The sequence below is a fragment of the Quercus lobata genome, chromosome 5 (genome assembly GCF_001633185.2).
Source record: "Quercus lobata isolate SW786 chromosome 5, ValleyOak3.0 Primary Assembly, whole genome shotgun sequence".
NCBI lineage: Eukaryota > Viridiplantae > Streptophyta > Magnoliopsida > Fagales > Fagaceae > Quercus > Quercus lobata.
In genome coordinates, this window is record NC_044908.1 from 70,731,205 (window position 1) to 70,757,900 (window position 26,696).

Genomic DNA, 26,696 nt, shown 5'->3' on the forward strand with positions numbered 1-26,696 from the left:
GCATATATTACACGGGTCTTGTTAGGGTTATCGCTCAGATCACTTCTCTCTAGGTGCTAGGACAAAAACTTCTATCATCAAGTCACAATCCGATGATCATCATCAACTCTTTTTGGTTTTTTTGCTAAGTTCATTCCTATGTAACTTTTTTTTTTTTTTTTTTTTTCACTCCTATGTAACTCTTTTTGGTTTATTGGGAACCTAATAAAAGTTGGTTCCTAGAGGCATAGCCTCGTGACCCAAATAATATAAAATACACAAATCAAATCAGTAAACATAGTGCTTAGCACAAAGATCATTGGAGATCCCAACTTTTTTTTTTTTAATTAAAAACTAATTAATAGCTGAAATTAGGAACACATTGCGTTCATGCTCAATGCTTGAGCTCATGGTAAGCTGGACACATATAATTAGTGCAATTCTGTTGACCTATCGCACATTCTCCGCCAATAGTATAAGTGTACTACAGACCAAATAAATCACGTTCATGCAAAATTCACATTACAAAACAGACCCTTTCTTGTCCTACATGAAGTCGGCTTATTTTCCTCCAATGCCTTCACATCCACGTATGGACTAGGTAGTCGGCATGGTTGCTCCGAAAAACTGATCCCTTTAAAGTTAATACACGTACTAGGAAGTCGGCATAGTTGCACAGTACGAGGAAGTATACCCTGTTATGGGTGCACGCTTCCTCTATCTCTCTCACAGCTGGTGAGAGAAAGAAGAGAATCATGCACTCGTAATAGGGTGTATTTTCTCGCTAAGTACAGCTCTGTATATATTAACTCTACTCTCTGACTCTCTGTTCTTAACTCTCAGTTCACATACCTCTCTGTTCTCTCTCAAGCAAAGAAAAACCCAAATCAACACTGCAAAATATGGCCTTTGTGTCACAGTTAAGCCAATTCACTCTCTCAGTGGTCACTCCACAAACCCAATTCACTCCCAGAGCTTCAGTTTTTGAGCCAAATTGTGTTAAAATCGGAGCGAAACGGGTCGAGAAAACCCGGATTTGGACCGGGGAATTGGTCCGGGAGAGGCCGAGTTTCCGGGTCAGAGCGGGGAGCGAAGAGGAGTTGGGTCCTAAGAAGGAAGAGGGGCCCGCGGTGGCGGTGGTGAAGGAGGTGAAGGCGGTGGCGGAGGAGGTGGTGACGGCGGCGCCAAGAGAGATCGATAGGCTGAAGAAGGCTTTGGTAACCTCGTTTAACGGGACTGACAGGGGGCTAAGTGCGACGAGCGAGACAAGAGCCAAGATTACCGAGCTTATCACGCAGCTGGAGGCGAAAAAACCCATCCCTGCACGCACTGAGGCCTTGACTCTTCTCAATGGAAAATGGATTCTCGCGTAAGTGTTTGTTTACACAGTTCGAACTCTCAGGATTACCTGCTCTAATAGTATCATATATGAACATGTGCATCAAAAGCTTAAAAGTGATAGGAATTCTGAAACTTGTTTAATTAAATCTTAGTAGAGAAGTAACTTGCTTGCTTGGTTCAGTTTGTGTTTTTCACCTTTGGAAATGGAAAATTTCATAAAATTTTAGGAGTTCTATATCATTCGATGAATCTTGTTTGAAAACTAAGAAATTTTTTTGTTGGTGGAGTGGTGTATTAGACTATTAGTATACGAGTTCTTCTATGGTCATAATCTCACAAGTCACAACATTTTTACCCAAAAAAAATGAGGTGTTAGTCTAACCTAAGTTAAAATAAAATAAGAAAGATTATACCCGGATCCAACATAACTCAAAACAAGGTTGTTTGAAAATGTTTTGGGATTTTTGTTGTGCCAATAAACTTTCTCTATATTATAGTAATTGCTTTGTAAGATTCTTGTAGAGTAAGAATATTTTGTAGAAAGCATTCCAGTAGGTGTTCATAATTCAACCGGCAATATGAGATTGTATTTGTGTTTTGCAGTTTGATCTTTTACACCTTGATTGAAGCCAATGGGCTCTAGCTAAAAGGCACTCTTGATAAAATAATGATTAAATCATTAAATTCATAATTTTCTAATAGCTTAAATTTGGGAGGTAATCAGTAATTTAGTGAAAACAAAGATATAAACAATGAGATTTGAATGAAATATGTTCAAATGACATAGTTGAGACAAGAGCCGCATGTTCTACTACAATGAAACTAAGCGACTCACTAAAGGCAAAATTTATGAAGTTTTGACAAGACATTCATTTGAACTACATTTGTTTAAGGTAGAAAAGTCTTAAGGTCCGTTTGGATAGAACTTATTTTGCTAAAACTGAAAATATTGTAGTAAAATAATTTTTAAATGTATGAATAGTATTGTAGGACTCATTTTTTAATGAAAAAGTTGGTGAAAAGTGAAGTTTGTGGACCTGTGAACAGTGCATGGGTGCACTGTTCACTGCTGAAAAGTCAAAACATGCGGTTGGAAAAAAAAAAAAGGAAAGAAACGCAAACGTGGATCCGCGTATACATAGAAAAAAAAAGACAAAACATCCATTTGTACTACAATTTTTTAATGTAGAATAGACTTCTTATATGTACTTGTTAGTGTTAGAAGACAGACAGGAATCCAACTCTAGGCTGTTTGTGACTTGTGATAATCAAGTTGCTTTGTAATTTGGTTTGGCCCCCTTCATGGAATTCAGACATTCACCAAAGCTAAAATCCACAGGACTTGGGTTGTGTACAAACTTTGGAGCCAGGATCAAAATGATCAACCCAAGAATGGTGCATCTTTACACTCATCTAGTTCTTGTTATGTGAGGCATGCATACTTGCATAGAGGTCTCTAGATCTAGTAATGATTTTACATATGGCATTCCGCTATTTTTACATTATAGGTCTGTTATAGATAATTAATTTAAAGCAAAACTCAAAAAATTCGATTTGGCCAAGGGCCTTGTAGCCAAATAGGCACCTCTCCATGCACAAAGTGCATGGGATTTAGGGGAGAAGAGTTCGAAATACAGGGTTAGCAATATATTGTAATTATCTCTCCCAAAAAAAAAAAAAAAAACGATTTGGTATGACGTTGTTGCTTAATGTGTTAGCTATTTGTTGAGAAATGCTTTGTAGTTATCCTTGGAAGTTGATGTATAGCAACAATTAATATTGGAAATATATCATGAAACAACAAGATTTGTTTTTTTTTTTTTCCTCATAAGAGTTCTCATGTTTCTTCTTCTAGTACTCATGAGAATAGTCATGTACATGGTGAATTTGAATTTTGTGTGTGGAGCAGGTACACATGTTTTGCAGGTTTATTCCCATTGTTGTCGAAGGGTACACTGCCCTTAGTGACGGTAGAAGAAATATCACAGATAATTGACTCAGAAAATGTTACGGTCGAGAATATTGTCTTGCTTGCTGGGCCATTGGCTACAACTCCTATTGGTAACGGTGCCAAGTTTGAAGTCCGAAGTCCAAAGAGTGTGCAGGTTTTATTTTTGTTTCTTTTAATGTTATCCTTTCTCATCAATCACTAATTATGCCTACATGTCCAGCAATCTAAAGTTACATATTATTTCTTGCATATATGCTTCAAATCTCTGTTAAGGACCCATGCATTAAAGGGTGCAAATCAAAATTATATTCCAAGTACATTCTACGCAGAGCTAAGATTTTTTATATGGGGGGGGAATTTTGGTATTAATATATTAGTTTTGAGTTAAGATAAATCATCCTACACATACATAAATGTATGTACACAAATATAAGCATTAATATTTTGATACTAGAGTAGGTCATAATATATAAATATATTGTATATAAAATTAACAACTTTCAAATATATATATTCGCAAGATAATTTTTTAGGGGAACTTATCATCTTTTAAACTTCTAATGAGTATACAAAAACTGTCTAGTTTAATATTAAACATGTACAAAAAATGAATTAGAGAAAACAAAAATTACCTTGTCTCTATAACTACTAGACCAATTGACAAATTCTATTGATTTTTAAGAGCTTTATTGGACTAACTCAAACATTTGGAGGGGCCATCTTCTATTTTTGTAGCTAAATATTTAAATATTTAATACTTATACATAATATAAAATAATTTTTAAAAATTTTGTGGGGGGCCAGCCATGCTATAGCTCTGCCCCTGGCATTCAGAGATTCTCTTTGGCCATGTTGTTCTATCTCACCTTAGAGAACTTTGAAGCATTGGATTTAGCTCTAAATTAGCCCTTTTTTTTTCTCACTCTATTCAGATGAAATTTGAAGAAGGTATCATTGGGACTCCCCAATTAACTGACTCCATAGTGATACCCGAAAATGTGGAACTTCTGGGGCAAAAGATTGACCTTTCGCCCTTCGAGGGCTTAATCAACTCTGTTCAAGACACAGCTTCATCTGTTGCAAAGACCATTTCCAGCCAGCCACCATTGAAGGTCTCTTTCTCAAAAAGCAATCCTGAATCATGGTTACTTACCACTTACCTTGATGAGGAACTTCGAATTTCAAGGGAAGATGGTGGCGGTGTGTTTGTTCTCATCAAGGAAGGCAGCTCTCTCTTGACAACCTGAGCAAACTAAAATATTCTTTTATAATTTCTTATAAGGATACTGCCTCAACAAAGACATTTTATGTAATAAATCTTTGGTGATGAATGTAAACTGGATCTCTGAAATGGTGTTTGTAAAGATATGAAAGGGTATATCCATAACTTATATCGGTTGTCAATCTTAGGTCATTCTAATGGCGTGTACACTCTTTGCTAACATATGATTTTTCTTGACCCATGAGCATCGTTTTGCCTTTGATGGGAGTCAATTACGTATTTGCTATTTTTTTAATTCTATGATTTTGTGAAAACTACTATTTTATTGACATTGGGACTAGGGGTATACAAAAAAGGGCCCTAACTACCTGACCACACTTAAACCAACTGTTAAATGTGGTCATTGCACCACCAATCATAGTGGAGGTGCAGAAGCTAGGTGCGGTTTGGTTTGCGGTTTTGTTTTTAAAAAACCGCACTTCACCGCACCTAATAATACTATATCATTTTTATTTTATATATTTAATATATCTTTTTCAATAATTAAAAATTACTAAAAACTTTTTCAACTAAAAACCCTTTTTACAACTAAAATCCCATTGGGCTATTCTAAATCAACCCAAAACAAAGGAAAAAATGAAAGATATTTGGACAAGTCCAAACTAGCCCAAAATGGGAATAAAAGGCCCAGCACAGCATAGACAAAACTGCACTGAATTGTACGGTCTAAAACTGTACCAAATCACAAAGTGACCAATCTGTTTATGGTGAGGGGCACCGAATTGCATTGTATACACCCCTCGGGGTGTGATGATAAATATGATTATTAAAGGCTGCACAGTTATACACTTATGATCATTTAGTTAGTACTAAAGAAATCAATAAAAATAATTGTATCAATACACAATAGATTTTGACTCTATAAGATCATTACTATGAACTCTTTTGAAAAATTGAAACTGAAGTCCATCTTTTCTTACAGGAAAACCAAGCTAATTCATTGAAAAATGGAGGGCAATGCTGGAAAAAGAAAAAAGAAAAATAAAAATTACAGCCTAGAACCTTTTCTTTATTGTTATAATGTTTACCTTTGTTAGTCGAGCAAACAAAGTTAGACACCAGTAACTTTCTTTAAATTGTGAGCAGTCTATGGACCAAAGCAGGATTGTATACATTGTCTGATGGAGAGAGACATTGACATGGAGAGGAAGAGAGAGATGGATAATTTGGAAATATTGATGGAACCTTATGGATTATTCATGGAAAAGAATTGGGAAGCAGTGAAGAAATACGTGTATACCTGGATTCTTCTTTAACAGTCACCAAGGGCACTGCACTTCATATTGCTGTTTTCAGCAAAAACAAGGAATTGTTGGATTTTTTAATAAAGCATGGGAGATGGAGAGGAGAGGAGAGGGAAGGTGGCTGGAATATATGGGGAAACACACCACTTCATGAAGCGGCAGCAACTGGAGATATAGAAATGGCACGTATCTTATTGAAATTTGACAAAGCCAACTTGGCCATACATGTTTTCAACTGCTAGCTAACATGCCGTCTGCTTTCAAGAGTGGACACCCCGTGAGCGTATTGGAGGGGCTACTCTATCTTTGTATGCCTCACAAAATATGCTACCAGCTTGAAGAATTTATTACATTTCTCACTCTGTACATAATAGCTAACTAAACCTGCATCTCCAATACAAGCCTTCCAGATGATGATGGCCTTCACGATGACAAAAATAATGAAACTTTGATTACTTCAAGTGGAAGAGCAGATCTTGAGCTTGGCCGTGGCTGGAGTTGTCCCCGCAAATTTTGCTACTTAGGTGATCGTATAGGTAATATATATAGGAACTGACTTGGGTCTAGTGCATTGTAGCACTGAATTCGTTGAGATATTGACACATGTCAAATGTTTGCCACTTGTCAGCATCCTAATAGGTCCAGTGTTCCTCTGCACTAGTCCCAATCCTTACAATGAACTTCTTGTGATATTGTTTTCAGGAAAACTTGTCCGTATGGTTCAAGAGATTCACAGAATCTAGAGTTAGGTGTGAGTGAGTTTTGACAACTGTTCCCTACTCACATTTTAAGTCTAGTCTGTTTTAGGGTTTTGTCACGGAATAGTCAAAGGGGGAGATTGTAAGGTTGAATTTATTCAACTATGTGTTGGCTTTATTCCATGCCAAATTTGCTTATAATTCAGCAATTAGATACCCTATATTTAGGTGAGAATCATGTAAGGGTTGTATGTGAGAGAGTGTGAAGAATTCAAGTGTGTGCGCATTCAAATAGCTTCTCGTGAGTGACTCGAGACTGATGACTCGCCAACATACCACATGTGTGAACCATGCAGGAAGCTGAAGGGTCACAACAGTTGGAGCACTACAGGACAAAAAAGGACAGTCTGACTAGTTAGCTATTTTGCGACTTGAACTTGCGACTCATCCCTGTCGCGAGTGAGTCTCCGGAACATCCTGTTTTGCAGAAAAATGACTTTTCACATTCCTCATGTATCCTACTATAAATACCCTTATACCCATGAAATGTAGAGAACTTCCAAAGAGAATTTTGAGAGAAAAACTCTAAAGAACAACAAGATTGACTCATCCACAATCTTATACCTTTGATTCTCAAATTTCTCTACTCTCACCCTCTCCATTAACATACCCTTAAGAGGTTCATTAGCCAAATTCTTATCTCACCATACCCATATCAATGAAGAGGTTATTTGGTGCTTGGGAAGCAGTTCAGAGATGACCAATTCATTTGGTTGATGCAATGGGCTTATTACGGGATCCAGAAAGCTAAAGAAGATACGGTTAGGCTTAACCTTGTTGGAGCAAGAAGCTTGGAGGGCTTAGGTGCATTGGGTAGATTAGGTTTGGAGGGTCTATTGCTATTCGTGTATCTCGATTTTATTCTTTAGTGGATCATTTTACCGCTTGGAGGGCGGTGGAGAGGTTTTTCGTCGAATACTTTGGTTTCCGCTTCGATAAGACGTGCTGGTGTTATTTTTGTGCTTGCATCTCTCTAACCCTTACTCTTACCTTTTAATTACTGTTGTGTTGTGATTAATTATGGTTTAGAGTAGTTTATTTATTTGGGTATTGCTTGTACTTATTATTCCACACATTTATTGTTTGAGTATAAGCTTGTGTTAGTATTTTTGAAATTGGGGGTCTAAACATTCAGTAGTGTTTTATACACCAAGTGAACTTTCAATTGGTATCAGAGTGGGTACACTTTGTCTGATTTCTATATCCTAAGTGTGATCCTTGACCCTACAATGGATATATCTCGATCCCTAAATGCACCTTCCTTCTTTAATGGGAGCAATTACGCCTTTTGGAAAGTGCGTATGCGTGCATTCTTGTGCTCTATTGATGAGAGCGTATGGGATGAGGTCGAGAATGGATGGACTAGGCTGGAGGCTGCCAAATCTACTTGGGATAAGGCAGCCCTTGCAATGGCCAATGCTAATAGTAAAGCTTTGAATGCTATTTTTTGTGGTGTCTCACCCAATGAATTCCATAGGATTTCACATGTTACAATCGCCAAGGAGACATGAGAAATTTTGGAGACCACATATGAAGGCACCAAGAAGGTGAAAGACACCAAGTTACAAATGCTCACCACTCACTTCAAAGAACTAAAGATGAGTTGTTCGACTCCTTTTACGGGAAGTTGAATGACGTGGTGATTGGCAAATTCAACTTGGGTGAAAAGACGGAGGACTCTAAGGCTGTGAGGAAGATCTTATGATCATTGCTGGAGAGCTTTCGTGCCAAGGTCACTGCAATCGAAGAGAGCAAAGACCTTGATGAGATTAAGATTCAAAAGCTAATCAGTTCTCTCCAAACTTATGAGCTATCTCTACCTTCACAAAGGAAGAGCAAATCTCTTGCTCTTAAGACAATCAATGAGAGAGTGGAAGCTCAAGACTCCTCCAGTGAGGATGAGGTTGAAAAGGAAGTGGCATACCTTGCAAAGAACTTTCATAAGTTCTTTAAATTCAAGAAGGATGGGAAGTCCTTTGAGAAGTGGAAATTCTTAAATTTCAAGAAGGATAAGAAAGACTTCAAGAAGAAGGATTCCAAAGATTCTTCTCCATCTCAAGTGGTCACGTGCTATGAGTACAAAGGGCATGGGCATGTGAAGAAAGAATGCCCCACTTATTTGAAGGCAAAGGGTAAAGTCTTTGCTACTACCCTTAGTGACTCAGACAGCTTCAATTCGGATTTGGAAGAAAGTTGTGACGGAGAAGGAATGTACTTGTTATAGAGTTATTTGATCATCGACGACTCAAAAGTCTATTGAACGGTTTTTGCATTCCACATAGATTCTTTTTTATAGGTAAATTACAAATATATTCTTTATCATTTTCGCTAAATGTCAATTTGGTCCCTAACGTTTCAAATGTGTCAATTTAATCCCTAACCTTTTGTTATTGGGTGAAATTAGTTCCTACCGTTAAGTGATGAATAGAAAATGCTGATATGGCTAATAACCAAAATAAAAAATAATTTTATACCAAATCAAAATGTCACATGTATGCCTTACTAAGATGAACTTTTTTTTTTTTTTTTTTTTTTTAAACTAGCTTAATAAAGGTCTCACGTTTGGATCAAAATCCCTAAATCAATCACGCCCCATGGCCCCATCCCCAATCTGCTACACATTTTAGTCCAAAGAGGAGAATGTGAATCTTGAAAACATATTTAGCATATTTGCTCAAACAATGCTAGACAAGCTCACGCTTGGAGAGATCTGGGACATGAAAGAAGGTAATTTAATAGCAGTTGACTTCTTTGGATTATTATGATCAGAGCCCTTCTATAAAACTCTTTCATCTCCAACTTAAATGTTTGCTTTTATGGGATTTTTACTCTACAAGGTATGGGTACCTGTGGGTGTGGGTGGGCCTTTCAGGTTTGCAACTAAGCTGGAATGGATAGCTTTGTATGTCTTGGCCAATGATGAGGATGGTATTGTTATGCTGAAACTATCACATCCCCAACCCCAATGAACCAAATGACGCCGTTCTCTACCTTGGTCTGTTGGATACCTTTGTTAATGACGTAAAGCATCCTCTAAACTCCCTTTGTCGGGGCTTCCCTTTTGCCTGCTTTTGTAAGGCATATGAACTTTTTGAGACTCCACTGTTCTTAGACATGGTAAACGGTTGAGTTGGGTTGGGTTCAGGTTGGGTCATTTGGGTTGCGAGCCAAAACGGGCTGGGTAAAAAAGGACAATTTTAAAATGGGTTGGGTCGGGTTGGGTTGACCCATATTTTCACATTAAAAAAAAAAAACCAAATAAATGCCAACTTTTTAGAGAGAATGAATCAAATCAAATAGTTAGATTATTTGTTACTAATTTACTGTTATACATGTGATGTGAAGGGGGAAAAAAAAACATAAAGATTTCCATATCCACGCAATTCAAATAGTTTTGACTTTTGAGCATGAGCAAAATTCTTTATATACTTCAAATTCAAAGTTCACTAATGATATTATTCCCACAAAAAGAACAAAAAAAAAAAAATGCAAAATTGAATGTTATGGACCATGTCAAGTTATTAGCCTTCTTAAGTGCACAAATCCCTGTTGCATTTAAAATAATATTAATAAAGTTAGAATATATAAAAAGATAAACTAAATATAAAATAAAACCTTTAAAAATGAACATAACAATTTAAGTAAAGAAAAACAAGTGAATATTTTATAAGAATTATACATCAATTTACTCAACGTTGGTAGTAGATTTAGCACTACAAATATTCATACTTGCAAATTGTAGCTCAAGTTGGCCAATTTCATCAATATCTTCATTTACAATACTGTTAGGTTTTAGATCCCTATAAACTAGATTGTTTAACCTAATTAATTAACCAAGTGAATATTTAGGTTTATTATTTAGATCTAGGTTAAAACAAAATAATCATATCATGCAAAGCATCGGAAAAGTAAATAACACAACGATATGATGACCTAGGAAAACCAAACTGGTAAAAAACCTGAGGAGGATTTAATCTAGCTATCCTCAAGGTAAAAAGCAAATCCACTAGAGAATTGAAGTTTACAATAAGACTTAGAACACTAACATCCTATTGTTACCACATGTAGAACTTACTAACATGACTACGTGCAAACTTCGAATCCACGAACTCACTCCAAATCCACAGACTCCTTCTCTATTAGGCCTTTGCAACACAAGCACCCACACTTGTGACTTTGAGACTCCACTCAAAGGTTTTGGATCTCCTTAGACGTTGATCTTGTATGCAACAATTTTTACAACACTGAATCTTGAGATTATTCAAGGAATAACACTTGTAGAAGACTTTAGAGAGCTTTTGGGTATAAAACCCTAGATCTACAAAAGAGGCACACTATTCTCTCTCTGAAAAGCCTTATATAAATGTGCTTAGGGTTTCCTTTATATACTAGTAATGTTTTACTTGAAACCCAATACATTTAAGTAGAGTTTAGGCTGAAATAGAATTTTACAAATATGTGTTTCAATTGGTCGAGCCTATTTCTTGATCAGTCGCCCAGGCAGTTTCTGAACTCTTCTTTCTGCAACTTGTATATTCTTGAATCTTGACTTGTATCACCTTGAACATTGCCTAATAATACCTATAGACTCTAGGATTTATATCTAGACAAGTTTGTGTTCACGATTTGCCAATTGTTCTACACTTTTAGAACCTAACAATCTCTCTCTTTGGCAATTCGTGACAAAACTTACATACAATATGAAATGCTCAAATACAAGAATAACCCAATACAATAAAATGCCCAATTACATCACAAATCCCAATCTAAGACTCCTAACCTAGAAGTTGCAATAAGAGGTAAAAGGTCTTAATCAGAATGTACTTGTTTTTCCTGAAAACACTCCAAAAAACACATCACTGCATGTGTGGAAAGAAAGACATATAAACAATAAATAATCAAACTAAAGCAAATAACAAATATGCAAACTAACTCTCCCCCTAAGTTAGATACATCAAAATTTTTTATTTTCTCCCCCTTTCAAAAACAGTTTCAACTCCCCCTAAACAAAACATTTTTAAAAACTTAAAAAAAAAAAAGGATTCCCACATTTTATCTATTTCTCTCCTTTTTTGTCACATATTGACAAAGGCAACTCAAACAAAAGTAAACAGAAAACATACACAACAAAAGTCAAGAGAAAATAGAGAATCAAGGAAACAAATGAATCCAGCTCTATAAAGAATAGAGGCAACTCCCCCTATTAGGAGCAACAACTCCCTCTAAGAACAATAAAAGTTAAAAAAAACTTTTCTCCTCATATAAAAATAGGAAAAACAAAACATGTTTTGGGAAAAACAGTTTTGGGTAAAATTTAGGAGGTGGGGAAAAACTAAAAAAAACATAAGTTGAGAATACACTTTAAAAAAAAATATTATCTCTTTCAATAAATGCAAACTTGACACTATGTGACCTATAAATATATGCATGCAATATGTTTAAGAGAAAATATTTGCACATTGATTATCTATCATATTTCTAAAAAAATATTTTCAATTTTCAACATTTCACACATCAAGAAAAATAGCATATACTAAAATGTACAAAGGACTCAAAAATTAATCAATCAATTTTTAGATCAAGTTGAGTACCCAATTTAGCAAAGTGTATGCATATTATGTGTGAAAACGATGAGAGATATGACTGTAAAAATGCAAAATGGATACAGAAAACAATGCAATGCATGTGAATCCTAAATATAAATGATGCATGAAAAAAAAATTTGGTCAAAAATTTAGAAATTGAAAATTTTTTAGTTTCAATCGGTTAAGCATCGATCGAATACCAATCGAGTCAGGCAGAAGCAAGATTCAAAAACTTGGAAATTTTCGATTAATCAAAAATCACACTTGATTGGTCGAAATTCTGGAAAACTAAATTTTTTGAAAAACAGCAGAAGTTTTATGCAGAAAACACTTAAACCAAATAATTTCATGAATGAAATGCATGAGAATGAGTTTAAAAGTTTTTCAAAAACGTTTGTTTTCAACCCAAAGCTTCAAAAACAAGATTTTCACACTTTTTACCCCAAAATTTAAACCAATGAATATATTTTGTATCAAAATCATAGAATATATAATCTTGGATGACCAAACCAAATTCACACACAATTTTATGTACAAGATTTAGAAAAGACTTACTTGTGATGTGTGTGCAACTAGTAAGAACATGAGATACATATAAGGTGAGATGTAGATAGTAATCAATCAAAATTTCTACATTATCCATCACAAACGTTTGAAAGTGACTATCACCTAAAGAGTTACATCCTATAACTCCCACATCTTCTAGAAAACAAGCTTGCAATCATGCATATTTTTTTATTTTGCCTTATTGAATGTAGATTTTTAAATTTTTTTTTTTTTTTTTTTTGTGCATGTGCTACACTTTCTCAAGTACAAAATCTTATGATATGCACTAAGGTGTTTATGATTGGCTAGTAAACAGTGGTGAGATGGTTTTTTATGCCTTTCTCTTAGGATTTTTTAGTTCTTACAATCAAATCATGTGACTTCAAAATCAAGAGCATATTTTCAAAAACTATAAACACTCACACAAACATGCACTACATAGTTAAAACTAGAAAAGTGAAAAAAAAAAGGCTCATCTAAGCAAAAAAAGGCTCATCTAAGCTAAACAAGGTACACAGGCATGTTATGCAAAGATAATAGGCCAACCTCAATTATATATTCATGATTTGTAATACAAAAGAAATAAAAATCTTTTTGATTTCAAAAAATTTTTTATGACCAAAACTAAAAGCACACATTATGCTAAATGATGAAAAATGCAAATGCAATACATGACAGTGCTTAACTAAGCTATAAAGGGTACACAAAAAAAAAATCAATTTCTTAATTAACCCTTGAGTACATGTACAAACTAGTACATACTCATACAAAATCAGAAATAGCTTAGCACTTATATAACACATACTATTCAAGTTTTTCCACAATGTCAAGCATGTTCTAAATAAAAAGAGAGATATTATAACTCATGTAATCTTCAAAACAAATAAACAAGACACAAAATCAAATATTTTTGTCTTTTTGAAAATTTTCAATGTTTTTGGATTTTTGAATAATCAAAACAACCTAAGAAAATAAAACAACTAAAAACTAAAAGTAAACATGTCCACAAATAATTGAAAGAATTAAATCAGGGACAAGTCAGCAACACTCACCTTAGAGAATCTTTTCTCACCCATATAGAACGAGTCTTCGGCTTTGTAGGTGAAAATCCATGTGAAGCAGAGTATATTTGAGGGATAATCTTCTAAGAAAGACTGAAATACTGCAAATTCCTTTCACAAGCCTAAAAAAGATCAAGTAAAACAATAGTGTCATTTTTATTCAAATCATCACAATAAAAAACAGTAAGACACTTAAAATTATCCAAGATAATAGGGATCAAGGATCAACTCTAGGTCAAGAAACCTAAAAACAAGAGCTAACCTGCTTTAATACCACTTGTTAGGTTTTAGATCCTTGTAAACTAGATTGTTTAACCTAATTAATTAACTAAGAGAATACTTAGGTTTATTATTCAGATCTAGGTTAAAACAAAACAATCATATCATGCAAAGCAGCGGAAAAGTAAATAACACAACGATATGATGACCTAAGAAAACCAAACCGGTAAAAAACCTGGGGAGGATTTAACCTAGCTATCCTCAAGGTAAAAAGAAAATCTACTATAGAGAATCAAAGTTTACAATAAGACTTAAACCACTAACATCCTATTGCTACCATATGTAGAACTTACTGACATGACCACATGCAAGCTTTAAATCCATAGACTCCTTCTCTATTAGGCCTTTGCAACACAAACACCCACACTTGCGACTTTGAGATTCCATTCAAAAGTTTTGGATCTCGTTAGACGTTGATCTTGTATGAAGCAACTTCTACAACACCGGATCTTGAGGTTCTTTAAGGAATAACACCGGTAGAAGACTTTAGAGAGTTTTTGGGTACAAAACCCTAGATTTACAAAAGAGGCACACTATTCTCTCTTTGAAAAGCCTTATGAAAATGTACTTAGGGTTTTCTTTATATAATTGTAGTGTTTTACTTGAAACCCAATACGTTTAAGTAGAGTTTGGGCTGAAATAGAATTCTACAGATACCTGTTTCGATCGATCGAGCCTGTTTCTCCATTAGTCGAACCAGGCAATTTCTGAACCCTTCTTTCTGTAGCTTTTATATTCTTGAATCTTAACTTGTATCACCTTGAGTATTGTCTAATAATACCTATAGACTCTAGGATCTATATCTAGACAATTTTGTGTTCACGATTTGCCAATTGTTCTAAACTTTTAGAACCTAACAATCTCTCCCTTTGGCAATTCGTGACAAAACTTACACCTTGCCATAATGCCATATAGTTTTTAGGGAAAAAAAAGGTTCAAAAAGTGGGCGGGCCGCGGATTGGGTCTGGTTGGCCCACAAAAAAATGGGCAGGCCATGGGTTGACCCATATTTAATTTGAAACAAAATGGGCAGGTTCGGGCGGTTGATTTAGGGTCAGGCCAGCAAATTTCAGTATGTTCTCTTCTCTCTGGACCAAAACGTGTAACATATTGGGGTTAGGGGCATGATTGATTCAGGGATTTTGATCCAAATGTAGGACCCCTTAGTTTTTGTTTTTATTTTTTAAGTTTAATCCTAGTTAGCAGCACACTAGGCATCTAAGTTAGCATAAAAATTATTTTTTTTACTTTTGCTATTTGCCACGTCAGCATTTTCCATTCACCACTTAAAGGTAAGGACTAATTTGACCCAATAACAAAAGGTTAAGGACTAAATTGACACATTTGAAATGTTGAGAATCAAATTGACATTTAGCAAAAATAGTAGGGACTAAATTTGTAATTTACCCTTTTTTATTTATTTATTTTATAATAATGGTTGTTAGGATTCTAGTAACTCTATAGTGTAGGTATCCTAAAATCTAGATAGCTGAGTTATCTTAAAATTTAACTCAACTATATATATAGTTTAAGACCCGTGCATTGCAAGGTTTTAGGTATAAACTTATAAAACATATAATTTTACAAACAAAAAAATAGCTAAATGAATTATTATTATCTAATTGAAAGTAAAAATCATGCTACATGTGTGTGTGTGTGTATTCATGAAAAATATGAATCCATAAAATAATTGAAACTGAAAGTTCAAATAGTGTATAAAACACCCTTGAACGTTTAGACCCCCAAAAACAAAAATATCAATTCAAGATTTATGACAAACAATAAGTGTGCGGAAAATGAACATAAGCTATAAACAGAATTGGTAAACAATCTAAACCAATTAAAATCACATCTACAGCAGAAAATAAAAGGCATAGATTAAGGGAAAAGAGATGCAAACACAAAGACAACATAACGATGTGTTATCGAAGAGGAAACCGAAGTCCTCGGCGTAAAACCTCTCTACCGCCCTCCAAGCGATAAGTAATCCACTAGAAAATGTAGTTGGGATACATGAACAGCAATAGACCCTCCAAACCTATTCTACCCAGTATATCTAAACCCTCCAAGCTTCTTGCTCCAACGAGATTGCGCCGAACCTATTTCTTTTTTAGCTTCCTGGATTCCGCTACTTGACCATAGCATCAACCAATGTGAAATTGGTTCCTTCCTAACTGCTTCCCAAAGCACCAAAATAGCCCTCTCACAGTAATGGATATGATGAGAAAATGTTTTGGTAAAAAACCTCTCAAGGATTTAACAATAGAGAGGAAGAGAGTAGAGGAATTTGAAGAGTCTCTTATGTAAAGATTGTGGATGAATCAATCTTGTTTTTCTTTAGGGTTTTTCTCTCAAAATTCTCTCTGGAAGCTCTCTTTCTTTCGTGGGTATCAAGGGTATATATACTAGGGTGAGAATGGAATGTGAAAGGTCAGGTTTTTAAAAATAGGGCTGGCTCGCGGCTTGATTGAGTCGCGAGTTCCAGCCGCGAGATAACCGAATTGCCAGTTATCCTATTTTGTCCTATAGTGCTCCAGCTAGCATGACGCTTCAACTTATGGCATGCCTGGCATGTGTGCAGCTTCTGGCGGCTTGCAGCCGCGAGTCACCCACGAGATCCAGTTGCGAGTCTCTGTTTTTCTTGCACACTCTTGAGCATTTCTTCACACTATCTCACTTACTACCCTTACAAGAATCCCACCTAAATACAGGGTTACTAATTGCTGAAATACAAGCAAATTTGGCACCGAATAAAGCCAACAAAATGGTTGATTAAATTCAACCTTACAGAAACAAAGTTAAGCGCAAACTCATAAAACGTATAATTTTTGTTAAAAAATTAATAGCTAAATGATTTATTATTTTATAATTGAAAGTAAAAATCATGCTACATGTGTGTGTATATTTTTCAGTCAAAATGCCCCAATAAAGATATAAGTTGGTGTAACATCAACTCAATGAACATATATTAGTCTAAAAATAAAAATATAACTAATGTTGTTGAATGAATAAAGAACGATTAAATAATTATAATCTTATATAAATAAATATAATCACTCCAAAAATACTTATTATAACCATATATAAATATAATAACTCCAAAAACATTGATCATCAAAAGTGCTTAAATAGTATTATTTCAAAGCCAAAAATATATATTTATGAACTTACTTTCAAATTCAAACGACATAGTTTTGCCTTTCTAATTCTAACTATAGCATGAATTTTTTGTAACTCTAAGCAATGGCACTCCTAATAGAGAGATCATTTTTCATTCATAATCAATTTTCTTTTTAATCTTGCAAGTCTTGTTATTTCAACATTTTTCAACTATTTAACCCAAAAAATATATATGGAAAACAATTGTAATATACAAAACCAAACCAAACTAACTGTACATATTATTTGATAGACAAATTAAGTGCATGTAAAGTGTAAAAAAAATACTTGCATGTAGGTCGGTGGTGGTGGTGTTGTCGTTTTATTCCTGTCAAGCTAATTCTTGTTATAATCCCTTAAATTCGTATGGGTATCTAAGTGGTATTTCATACATATTTGTATTTCAATTTTTGGTTTTGGTAGTTAGAAGTTAGCACATGTATAGTTTAAATCACGTTAATAAAAAGTTACTAATAAAGTCATAAAACTATTATTAGTAAATGTTTCTTAGGCTTTATCTATTTAGCTTTGTTGCCAAATTGATATCAACTCTTTTATTTTATTTATTTTTTTAGAAGAATATAACACAACTAAAAACCTATAAACAATAATTTAAATTTAATATTAAGAATAGAATCAAACTTATTCATAATTTAAAATTAAGAAACTAACAAAAATCACAAATTAAGATATAAATGTAGCAAAAGAACAAAGAACATAACTATATGTTTCTTTCGTCACTTTGAGAGATGAAAGTGTGAGTAAATGTGAGCATGTAACGAAAACCTACACCAATTATTGTAGAAGATATCAAATAAGTACAAAACTTTAATATTATGAATTAGGTTAATCTATCTATCAATTTCTAATGCAGAATTCATGAATTTAAGTACTTGTGTGAGAAGTTTTCATTATTTTTTTTTGAAGTTAAACAAAGATAGTTTAACTAAAATGAAAATAATAATAATGAAGAAATAGTGCATACCTGAGTTGACATGAGATTTAAATATTCACATATTAGAGTAAGCTTATATATAGAGGTATAGTTCCATTTGATATAGTTATTAAATCCTATGGAAATTAAAATTTTTAATTTAATCAATGGGTTTGTTGCTATCCCATAATAAAGTAGAATAGAAAAAGGTCATATATGTATAAGTATATATGTATACTCTTTCATTATATATACAATTTTAAGGAGAAGATGTTGACTTTAAACTCAAATCCTTAGGAGTACTACGTTATTTACAATTTTTTTTTTTAATAAAGAAAAAAAGATTGGTAAATTGGTATGAAGTATGAACAAATAACGTTGTTGTTTTTCCTATAAAAAAAACATTGCTATTCTTTTTTTGTTTCTTATGACTGTGTAGTAATATATTTTAAGTAAAAATAAATAGTATCAAATAAATTAATAATAAAAAGATTAGATGAAGAATTTGAATTGTAATCAAATTAAGATTTCTATCAACTTAAAATTTATAGGAGAAGAATATAAGAAAAAAATTGGATATATATTTTTTTAAATCTAAAAAAATTTCTGCAATTTTGTGAAACCATTTGGTGTAACCATAACTTCTAAGTCTAACTTTTATAGTGAAGCCACTTCGCATGACCACGACTTCTAAACTCACTTTTTATTATATAGTATATGATATGATATATATATATATATATATATATATACACACACACACACAATAAGGTAGGGAATTTATTTAATGTGACACAACATAATGCCATTGAATCAAAGGTTCTTGAAAATAAATTTACAAGTTGAAAATATAAATGATTTCAGGTCCTTCCCATTTGAATCCGATTGGATAGAGTTTTTATTTTATTTTTTTCTTAATGAAAAATATCCCAATGTTCAAGATTGTGGGCTATTTAGGGTGCTTTCCTAATTTACATAGCAAAAATACAAGCCCAAAAATAATATTGTGGGCTATTTCATTTATAGAAGGGAAATGAATATAATTTCCTATCAAATAAAAGATGGTCTACTAGAATTACCCGTCCAAAAGATAAAGAAGTGGAGCAGCATTAGGCGCTAGCCCACGACTGTTATGGGATTCGTTTTTGTTCTTCTTTCTGGCCGAAAGATTGTTATGGGCCTTAAAACTTTAAAATGTAATTTGTCAACAGCCCAGGCTCAGCTCATTTCGGTGTCGAAGTGTTTTTTGCTTGCCCATGACCCAAACCAAGTACAATAGCTGATTAGAGTGAACACACATCATTCTTCAGATATAATAGCAGCATAATCAATGAATGATCAAAATACAAATGACCATGCTTATCTAAGTTTAATCCCAGTTCACTTTTTGTTATCTATCATGTAATGAGCTTGCTCATCATTTAGCTTGTTGAGCTTGTATTTCTCTAACTTGAGGTCCTTGACAAGGTGGTCAATATCGTACCGGTACTAGCTGGTATGTATTGTACCGGTACATATACCGATATCGAAACGCCAACGTTTTGTACTGGTTTAAATACCAGGCGTATCGGCCGATTTTAGGCAATACCAGGCGTACTGGCCGATTAAGGAAAAAATCTTTTTTTTTTTAGTTTTGTAATTTTTGAATTTTTTTTAAGGATAGAATGGTAATTTACTTGTATTAACTTATTAGTATTATTTGTTTTCTTAATATGCAATGAATAATTAAGCTTCCTATTTTTTATATTTTGTGTGTGTGTGTGTGGTTTTTTTTTTTTTTTCTTTTAATTGATGCTAAAGTCTAAAATCATGAATAATTTGTTCTGAATTGAGGTAATGTTTTATGGTAAACTTTTATATTTATTATAATACACACACACACACACACACACACACACACATATATATATATATATATATATATTTATTTATAAATATAAAAAATAACGGTAAACCTGAAATGGTACACCAGTATTGACCGGCACTGAAATATATTGTTCTACTGATTAAACCAGTACAACTTTCGGTACAAGATTGACTCCCTTGGTCCCTAATCCATCTCTTCCATCTTTCTGCAGGAAATTTATTAGATACACTGAGAGTATACTTCCTCTCTCTCACATGGGAATGAGTCTCATGGTGGGTGGGACCCACTCTTATGTGAAAGGGAGGGAGTATATTCCCACAATACCGAATAATAACCATTTTTTTCGTGAGTCTTTTGTAAGGAAGTTGATGAATCAGTTCTCTTTTTTTGTCTCTACCTTTTTTTTTTTTTTTTTTTTTTTTTTTTGGAGTTTGGGCCTTCTTACTTAATCCTGGTTTAATGCCCTTCCTTGATTGCATTTTCTAGAAGACTAAAAAAAAATTAACTGTATTGTAACCACTTTACACATTTTTTTCCCACTCCTATGTAACGCTTTTTGTTTTCTTTTCTAAGTTCACTCCTATGTAACCATTTTTTTCCCTAGGGAATACTCCGATGTAACTCAAGATACTAGAATTGGGAACTTAAAAAAAAAAAAAAAACTATTCCTAGAGGCACAACCAACGTGTCCCAAATAATATAAAATATACAAATTAAATCAAATCAGCAAACATAGTGCTTACAAGTTACAATTGACTTAGAAAATTTTAAGGTCCAGAATATTGTCCAGTTTGCTGGGCCATTGGCTACAACTTCAATTAGTACCAATGCCATGTTTAAAGTCCGAAGTCCAAAGGGTATGCTGGTTTTAAATTCGTTTATTTTAATGTTATCCTTTCTCAATAATCAATTACTAATTATGCCTACAAGTCCAACAATTAAATCTTTTATTCCTTTTTTGAATGTTACTGGGTTATTTTGAGACTGTTTAGGACGGTTTTTCTGAGTTTTCCAATGGCTTTTTGTGGGTTTTTCAGTGGGTTTGCAAAGACATTTTTCTGGGATTTTGGATTGTGTTGGTTTTTTGGTGGTGTTTGGCTGGTTTTTGGAGGCTATTTTCTGGGTTTTTGACCGACTTTCTTGTAAGGTTTTTGGTATTTGTTGGGGGGCCAAGAATTTGGTTATGTATGGAAGAGAGAATCAATTTGTTGCATTCACCCTATGTTAGTGGCGGAGCCAGGATTTGAGTTGAGGGAGGCCAAATTTATATATGATACACGCACTTACACACATTATGTGAATATATAATATTTGAGACCAATTTGAAAAATTAAAAGCTATTCCTTTAAATACTAAGTGATATTTAATGTAATTATACAAAAAAAAAAAAAAAAAAATTTAAATTCATAATATTGTATTTATCTATTGAGATATTTCTCACATGAATGATCTATTTTTAATTTTTTTTTAGAGCCAAAACTCAAGTTATGATTGAAACTATTAGTAATTAGATAAATACTAAGTGTAATATATGTGAATTTCTATTATTTTGGTTAATGTGGACCCATAAAAAGTTCAAATTATAATATGGTAGGGACAAACTAAAAAATTCAATGCATGGCATGCTAGGGGAGGACTTAAGGTTTCTCAATGGTTCGTTTAGAAGTTATGCTCTGTTTCAAGACCAAAGAAATAGAGTGACATTTAATAAACCCAAAAACAAAAAGTAGATAGGGGTATTTAATAAGTATTAGCTATAATAACTAAGGTATTTTTTGGGCGGGCCGGGGGGGCAATTGCCCCCCCTTGACCCCCTAGCTCCACCCCTGCCCTATGCATTGGATTTGGATAAGTGTTTCCAGGCCACCATGAGATAAAAATCTTCTTAGTTTGTAACTTTGTTGCATGAAAATATGTCACGCCCCAAACTAAAAGGATCCAAAACATGAGAAATACATCCCAAAGGTATTTGTAGATTTTTTTTCCTTTTTGAAAATTCAATCCAAACAATTTATTCCAAGTACCAACATCAAGAATTTTCATGATAATTTTATTAAAGATACTCCCAAAGTAAGACTTTTTTTTTTTTTGAAACACAGTAAGTCAGAGCTCTATGAAATAATTACAAGGACTATTGGCCACAAAAGAATGGAGGTCTGAATAAATATAATTATAAATCATTAACTTGTCCTATCAGTGGAAATAAAAATCTTCACAACTATTAGATACAAAAGAATTAGTCAAGCCTACTTCAGGATGTACATCATCTAAAGATCACAATCACAAAAGTCTAGCCTCCATCAGTAGTTAGTATAACTACTATTAGCCACAAAAACTTGTCTCAAAATGATTGTTTCCTACTCTGAAAAGTTTTGTAAAAGAATGGGATGAAATAGAGCCCAATAAGTAGCATAATTAATTTCATGATGAGGAATAGTTTACAAAGAATGTTAGTTTAAGAATTTCTAATATGAATATTACAAGATCATTTTAAATAATAATATGACAAGAATGATTAAATAATGAAATACGGCTTCTCAAAATAAATACCATGAAATTTTATATTATAATCTAGGAGCATTAACAATATAATTCCAAAACCATAAAATCTAACATAAGGCAAATTATCACAAATATACCACACTATCACATCGATTAGTCAGGGGATCCACCCATTCACAATTGATATGATATCATCCTCTCTAGTATGTAGTCTTTTGGCCCCATGAGTAGCAGCCTCACCCATACTCTCAAGTTTTTATTTTTCTCTCCATGGGTAGCAGAAAGAACACGTCAAATAGGACCTCTTTTGCATGTGGTCTTTTGGCCCCATGGGTAGCAGCCTCACTCATAAACAATTAAGGAACCTCTTCCCCCATGGGCAGCAAGGAAGAACGTGTCAGTCAAAGTGAAAGGGCACTGACCTAAATCTGATTCCGTTGTCACAAAGTCTGTAGAAATCAAATCGAGTGATCATCGGAAAATCACACATGGCATAGGTTCAAAACAACATAAAGCTCATAGGTTACATTTACTTTCAAATGCATAGTTTATATCTAGGTAGTTTTAGAAAAACCTTAAACAACCAAAACTTCCACAAAGTATGTAAGGTTTCCAAATTCATTCCTTGTCAACAAGATTTTCTATCAATTTCCCAAATAATATAAGACAAGATAAGCACTTTTAAATTTTCCAATATACCATAAAATCCATGAATTCCTTATCAAATATTAAATCAAAGATGCTCATATTTTTCATGTCAACAATTCATACCTTTCTCCATATGCAATATTAAACATGATGCGCTTTTTATATATAATCATATGTAATAGGATCACAACACAACACTTTTTAAGAAAACATAATCCCACAAATAATTTTCCAAAATGTGTTTGAGCCAAAAACAACGTTTATGCAACATAGTTATTTTTCAAAAATCCCATTAAAAAGCTACTTACCTTGCAACCTGCAAAATGCTTAATTCTCCAAGCTCCAAAGGAGATTAGCTAGAACCTAAACAATACTAAGCCAACCTATCAAGATAAGCACAAAACTTGAAATTGCATCTAGCTACGAAATAGGAATTGCCAAATAAGCAATTAATTAGGCAAGCCTAATATTTAACCTCACAAATAATGTATTCCACTTCCAAAGTTTCTCAACAATTTAATTTAAAAGGCATATACTGCAATTTATAAACTCAAGTCATTCAAGGTATTCTCTCTAACATCAAAATCTCAAAATTTTATAAGTAGTTCCTACAAGAATTGCACAATATCATCAAGAGATCCATGACACCAAAATCACAATATCCTCCAAGACAAACAATTTGAAACTAGCTCCAAATAAACTACAAAAATTATATTTACCATCTATTTCACATTAGAAAGCCAAAACCTCCAAATCTTCACCATAACAAAACTTAGATAGCCACTATTTGTAAAAATCATAAACTCACTCATCAAATAAATCCACCAAGTCAAAACCCATACACATAATCACAAGAATATCACTTCTAAAGCTTATATTAAAAGAATCTCAAGCAAAAGTATAAAAACCCACCAAAAAGATTAGGAATTACCTCAAATAAAAGAGATGAAGATGCAATGGTTCCTAAGGACTTTTTTTCGGTGATCTGTTAGAATTATGTGCCCTCAAAAACAATACTACGCATTTTTATTTGATGATAAAATTATATTTTCACATTCATAACTTTTATAGGTATATTTCATTGTTTAAATGTGACATGTGATGTCACCTCTGTAGGAAAAATTATGTTAATGGTTAAGGAACCAAAGACAGAGAGTAATGATTTTTCATATATTATTAAATTGTTTTAGGCTGTGGATATTAATTGAATATTACCACTGAAACTTACACTTGTTGTGCTGCTATATGATAGGATGATTTACTCCATCATTGAAGTAGTGACTTTAAGCAAACAAGTGGGTGTAATGTAACAAGTACATACACTGAATTGGATCCGATCAAGGACATCTTATGGAGTGATCATTGTTAATTAAAAGGTTGTTTTATCACAATTTTTCTATTGTCCTCAAACATGAGGGGTTTGTGTATATTTATTTATTATGCACATAACTTTGACAATGTCAACTGGTGATGCCAATTTTAAAGGCTATATACAGACATGTTGGGTTACGTGTGTAATGAGTAAAATATATAAATGCTTAACAATGAATCCACCAGTCTCTATAGAAGATAGTATATTCAGTTGATTTTCATATTGAAGTTGAACTCAAAACAAAACTGGCTAGTGACATTTTTCAAAAATGTTTTTCATATATATAATATTGTGTATATATATATTTAAAGAGTTTTTTTTTTTTTTTAAGATATTGTTGAGTCCAATAGAAATTATGAAATCAAGAAATTAAGGGTCACATAAGTTAGGGACATGACAACGATATTTATCCAGTCCTAGTGGCTTGTGGGAATATAGTATGGTGGAAGGACATAGATATAAAATTGTATGAAATGAGACCTCATTTGTAATTCTCTAATCTTCAGGGGTCAATTGCAATGTGTTGATGGACATTATTGCAATATGTAGAAGTTCAGATATTTTCTTAATATGGTTGAGAAAATTAAGAAATATTTTTGGAAAGTGTTTCAAATTAAGTCAATAACGTTCAAAAAGGTTATTGATAAAATCCTACGGCTAAAGATTAGGATCCCTAAGGATCCCATGTCCAATCTCTCTCTAGGGTTTTAGAAGTCTACTATAAAATAAGATTTTATAATATCATATTTAGTGGTTGGCCATCAGAACTATTGTGTGATACTGCAGTCTTCTGAAAACTCAAAAGAAATAGAGAGAGAGACGTGAATATCTTGGGAGGCAACACGCTTGGGTTGCTAAAAGAGGTACGCAATTTTGTTCTATTTAGAATCCATGGTTGTGTGGTACAATGATCTTTAAATGAAAATATGATTTTTCGTTTTATATTGCTTCCGCAAAAGTTTTCACTTACTAGAAAAATGATGGTGGAGATGGTGGTGAGGAGTGGGTATTGGTGGGAGAATGAGGGAGTGTGAGAGAGGAGTGTTTGTTGTGTTTGTGAGAAAATGAAAATGAAAAAGTGGAGAGGACCACTAAGTTGACCGGCCAAGATAGTGAGAGTGTGAGATGATTTTCTTGTGGTGGGAAGCATATGGGGTGGGTGGGTCACGTGGGGTCTCAAAAATCTTAGGCACGCGGCTTTATCATAGGCTACCACATGGCATGATCTTGCCAAATTACATTAATATATCTCTTGGACATTCTAGAACCTTGGACACTTGACCTCATCATAGGCTACCACATGGCATAGTCTTGGCAAATTGTATGAAAATATCTCTTGGATATTCTAAAACCTTGGACACTTGGGCTCATCATAGGCTGCCACACGGCATGATCTTGGAAAATTGCACGAACAAGATCACAGCAATTCAAATGTGTATTCATACAACAATCAATTGAAAATTTGCATAACATGAAAAAAGAATATGATTTTGATTGAATTTGGACACGCTCAATTAAATGAAAAATGAATTTCCAAGGAACACACACTTCTCCAATAAAAATTGTGGGACCAATTCAATTGTAAATAATTGGACCCAAAGAATGCAATGACACACATTTCCTGAAAAATCAAGTAATTTTGAAAATTAAAATTTGACTTTCTAGCATGTATTCAAATCAAACAAAGGGCAATTTAAGGGAAAGTAACACAAGTTTCAATGCAATAATGCACATTTTCCATGAAAGATTCAATGAAACAATTTTCATGTTTTCACAGTAATTCGCCCAATTCAGGCATGACTTCTGTTCAAGGACAATCAATTTGTACGGGATTTTATGGTCTTTAATTTAAACTTGGTTATTCCCATAAAATTGATTGAAATCAATAAAAAACACAGTTTAACTATTGAATTCACCAAATCCTTAATTTTAAGCTCACTTTTTCATCAAATTGTAGGGTCAGACAAAACACAATATCGAAGTCCTAATAAAAAATATTTTTTTTAAGAGGAAGAAAATCAGATAGCTAGATGGAGTGATGGACCAGGCCATCTCCTTACTCTGGGCTAAATGACCCACTTAGGAAGTAAAGAGATAATATGGTCACATCAGCATTACAAAAGGCTGCCCAATGTGTAAGATTCTGGGCTATGTAGGGTGTTTTCCTACTTTACGTAGCAAAAGTCCC

General features: G+C 33.5%; 1 protein-coding gene across 1 annotated transcript; it reads left to right on the forward strand.

The window, feature by feature from the left end:
• The first annotated feature begins 528 nt into the window (after window positions 1-528).
• LOC115992632 (plastid-lipid-associated protein, chloroplastic-like) lies at window positions 529-4,691 on the forward strand. Its single transcript, XM_031116858.1, has 3 exons — window positions 529-1,348; window positions 3,230-3,425; window positions 4,204-4,691. The coding sequence occupies exons 1-3, from the start codon at window positions 882-884 to the stop codon at window positions 4,516-4,518; spliced, it is 978 nt and encodes a 325-aa protein (XP_030972718.1). The 5' UTR covers window positions 529-881; the 3' UTR covers window positions 4,519-4,691.
• The last annotated feature ends 22,005 nt before the right edge of the window (window positions 4,692-26,696 follow it).

Bases quoted from the DNA above. Each gene is read 5' to 3' on its own strand.
- LOC115992632 (XM_031116858.1), top strand. From the start codon at position 882: ATGGCCTTTGTGTCACAGTTAAGCCAATTCACTCTCTCAGTGGTCACT. The intron at 1,349-3,229 runs GTAAGTGTTTGT...TGTGTGGAGCAG, and splicing joins AATGGAAAATGGATTCTCGC to GTACACATGTTTTGCAGGTT. The intron at 3,426-4,203 runs GTTTTATTTTTG...CACTCTATTCAG, and splicing joins GAAGTCCAAAGAGTGTGCAG to ATGAAATTTGAAGAAGGTAT.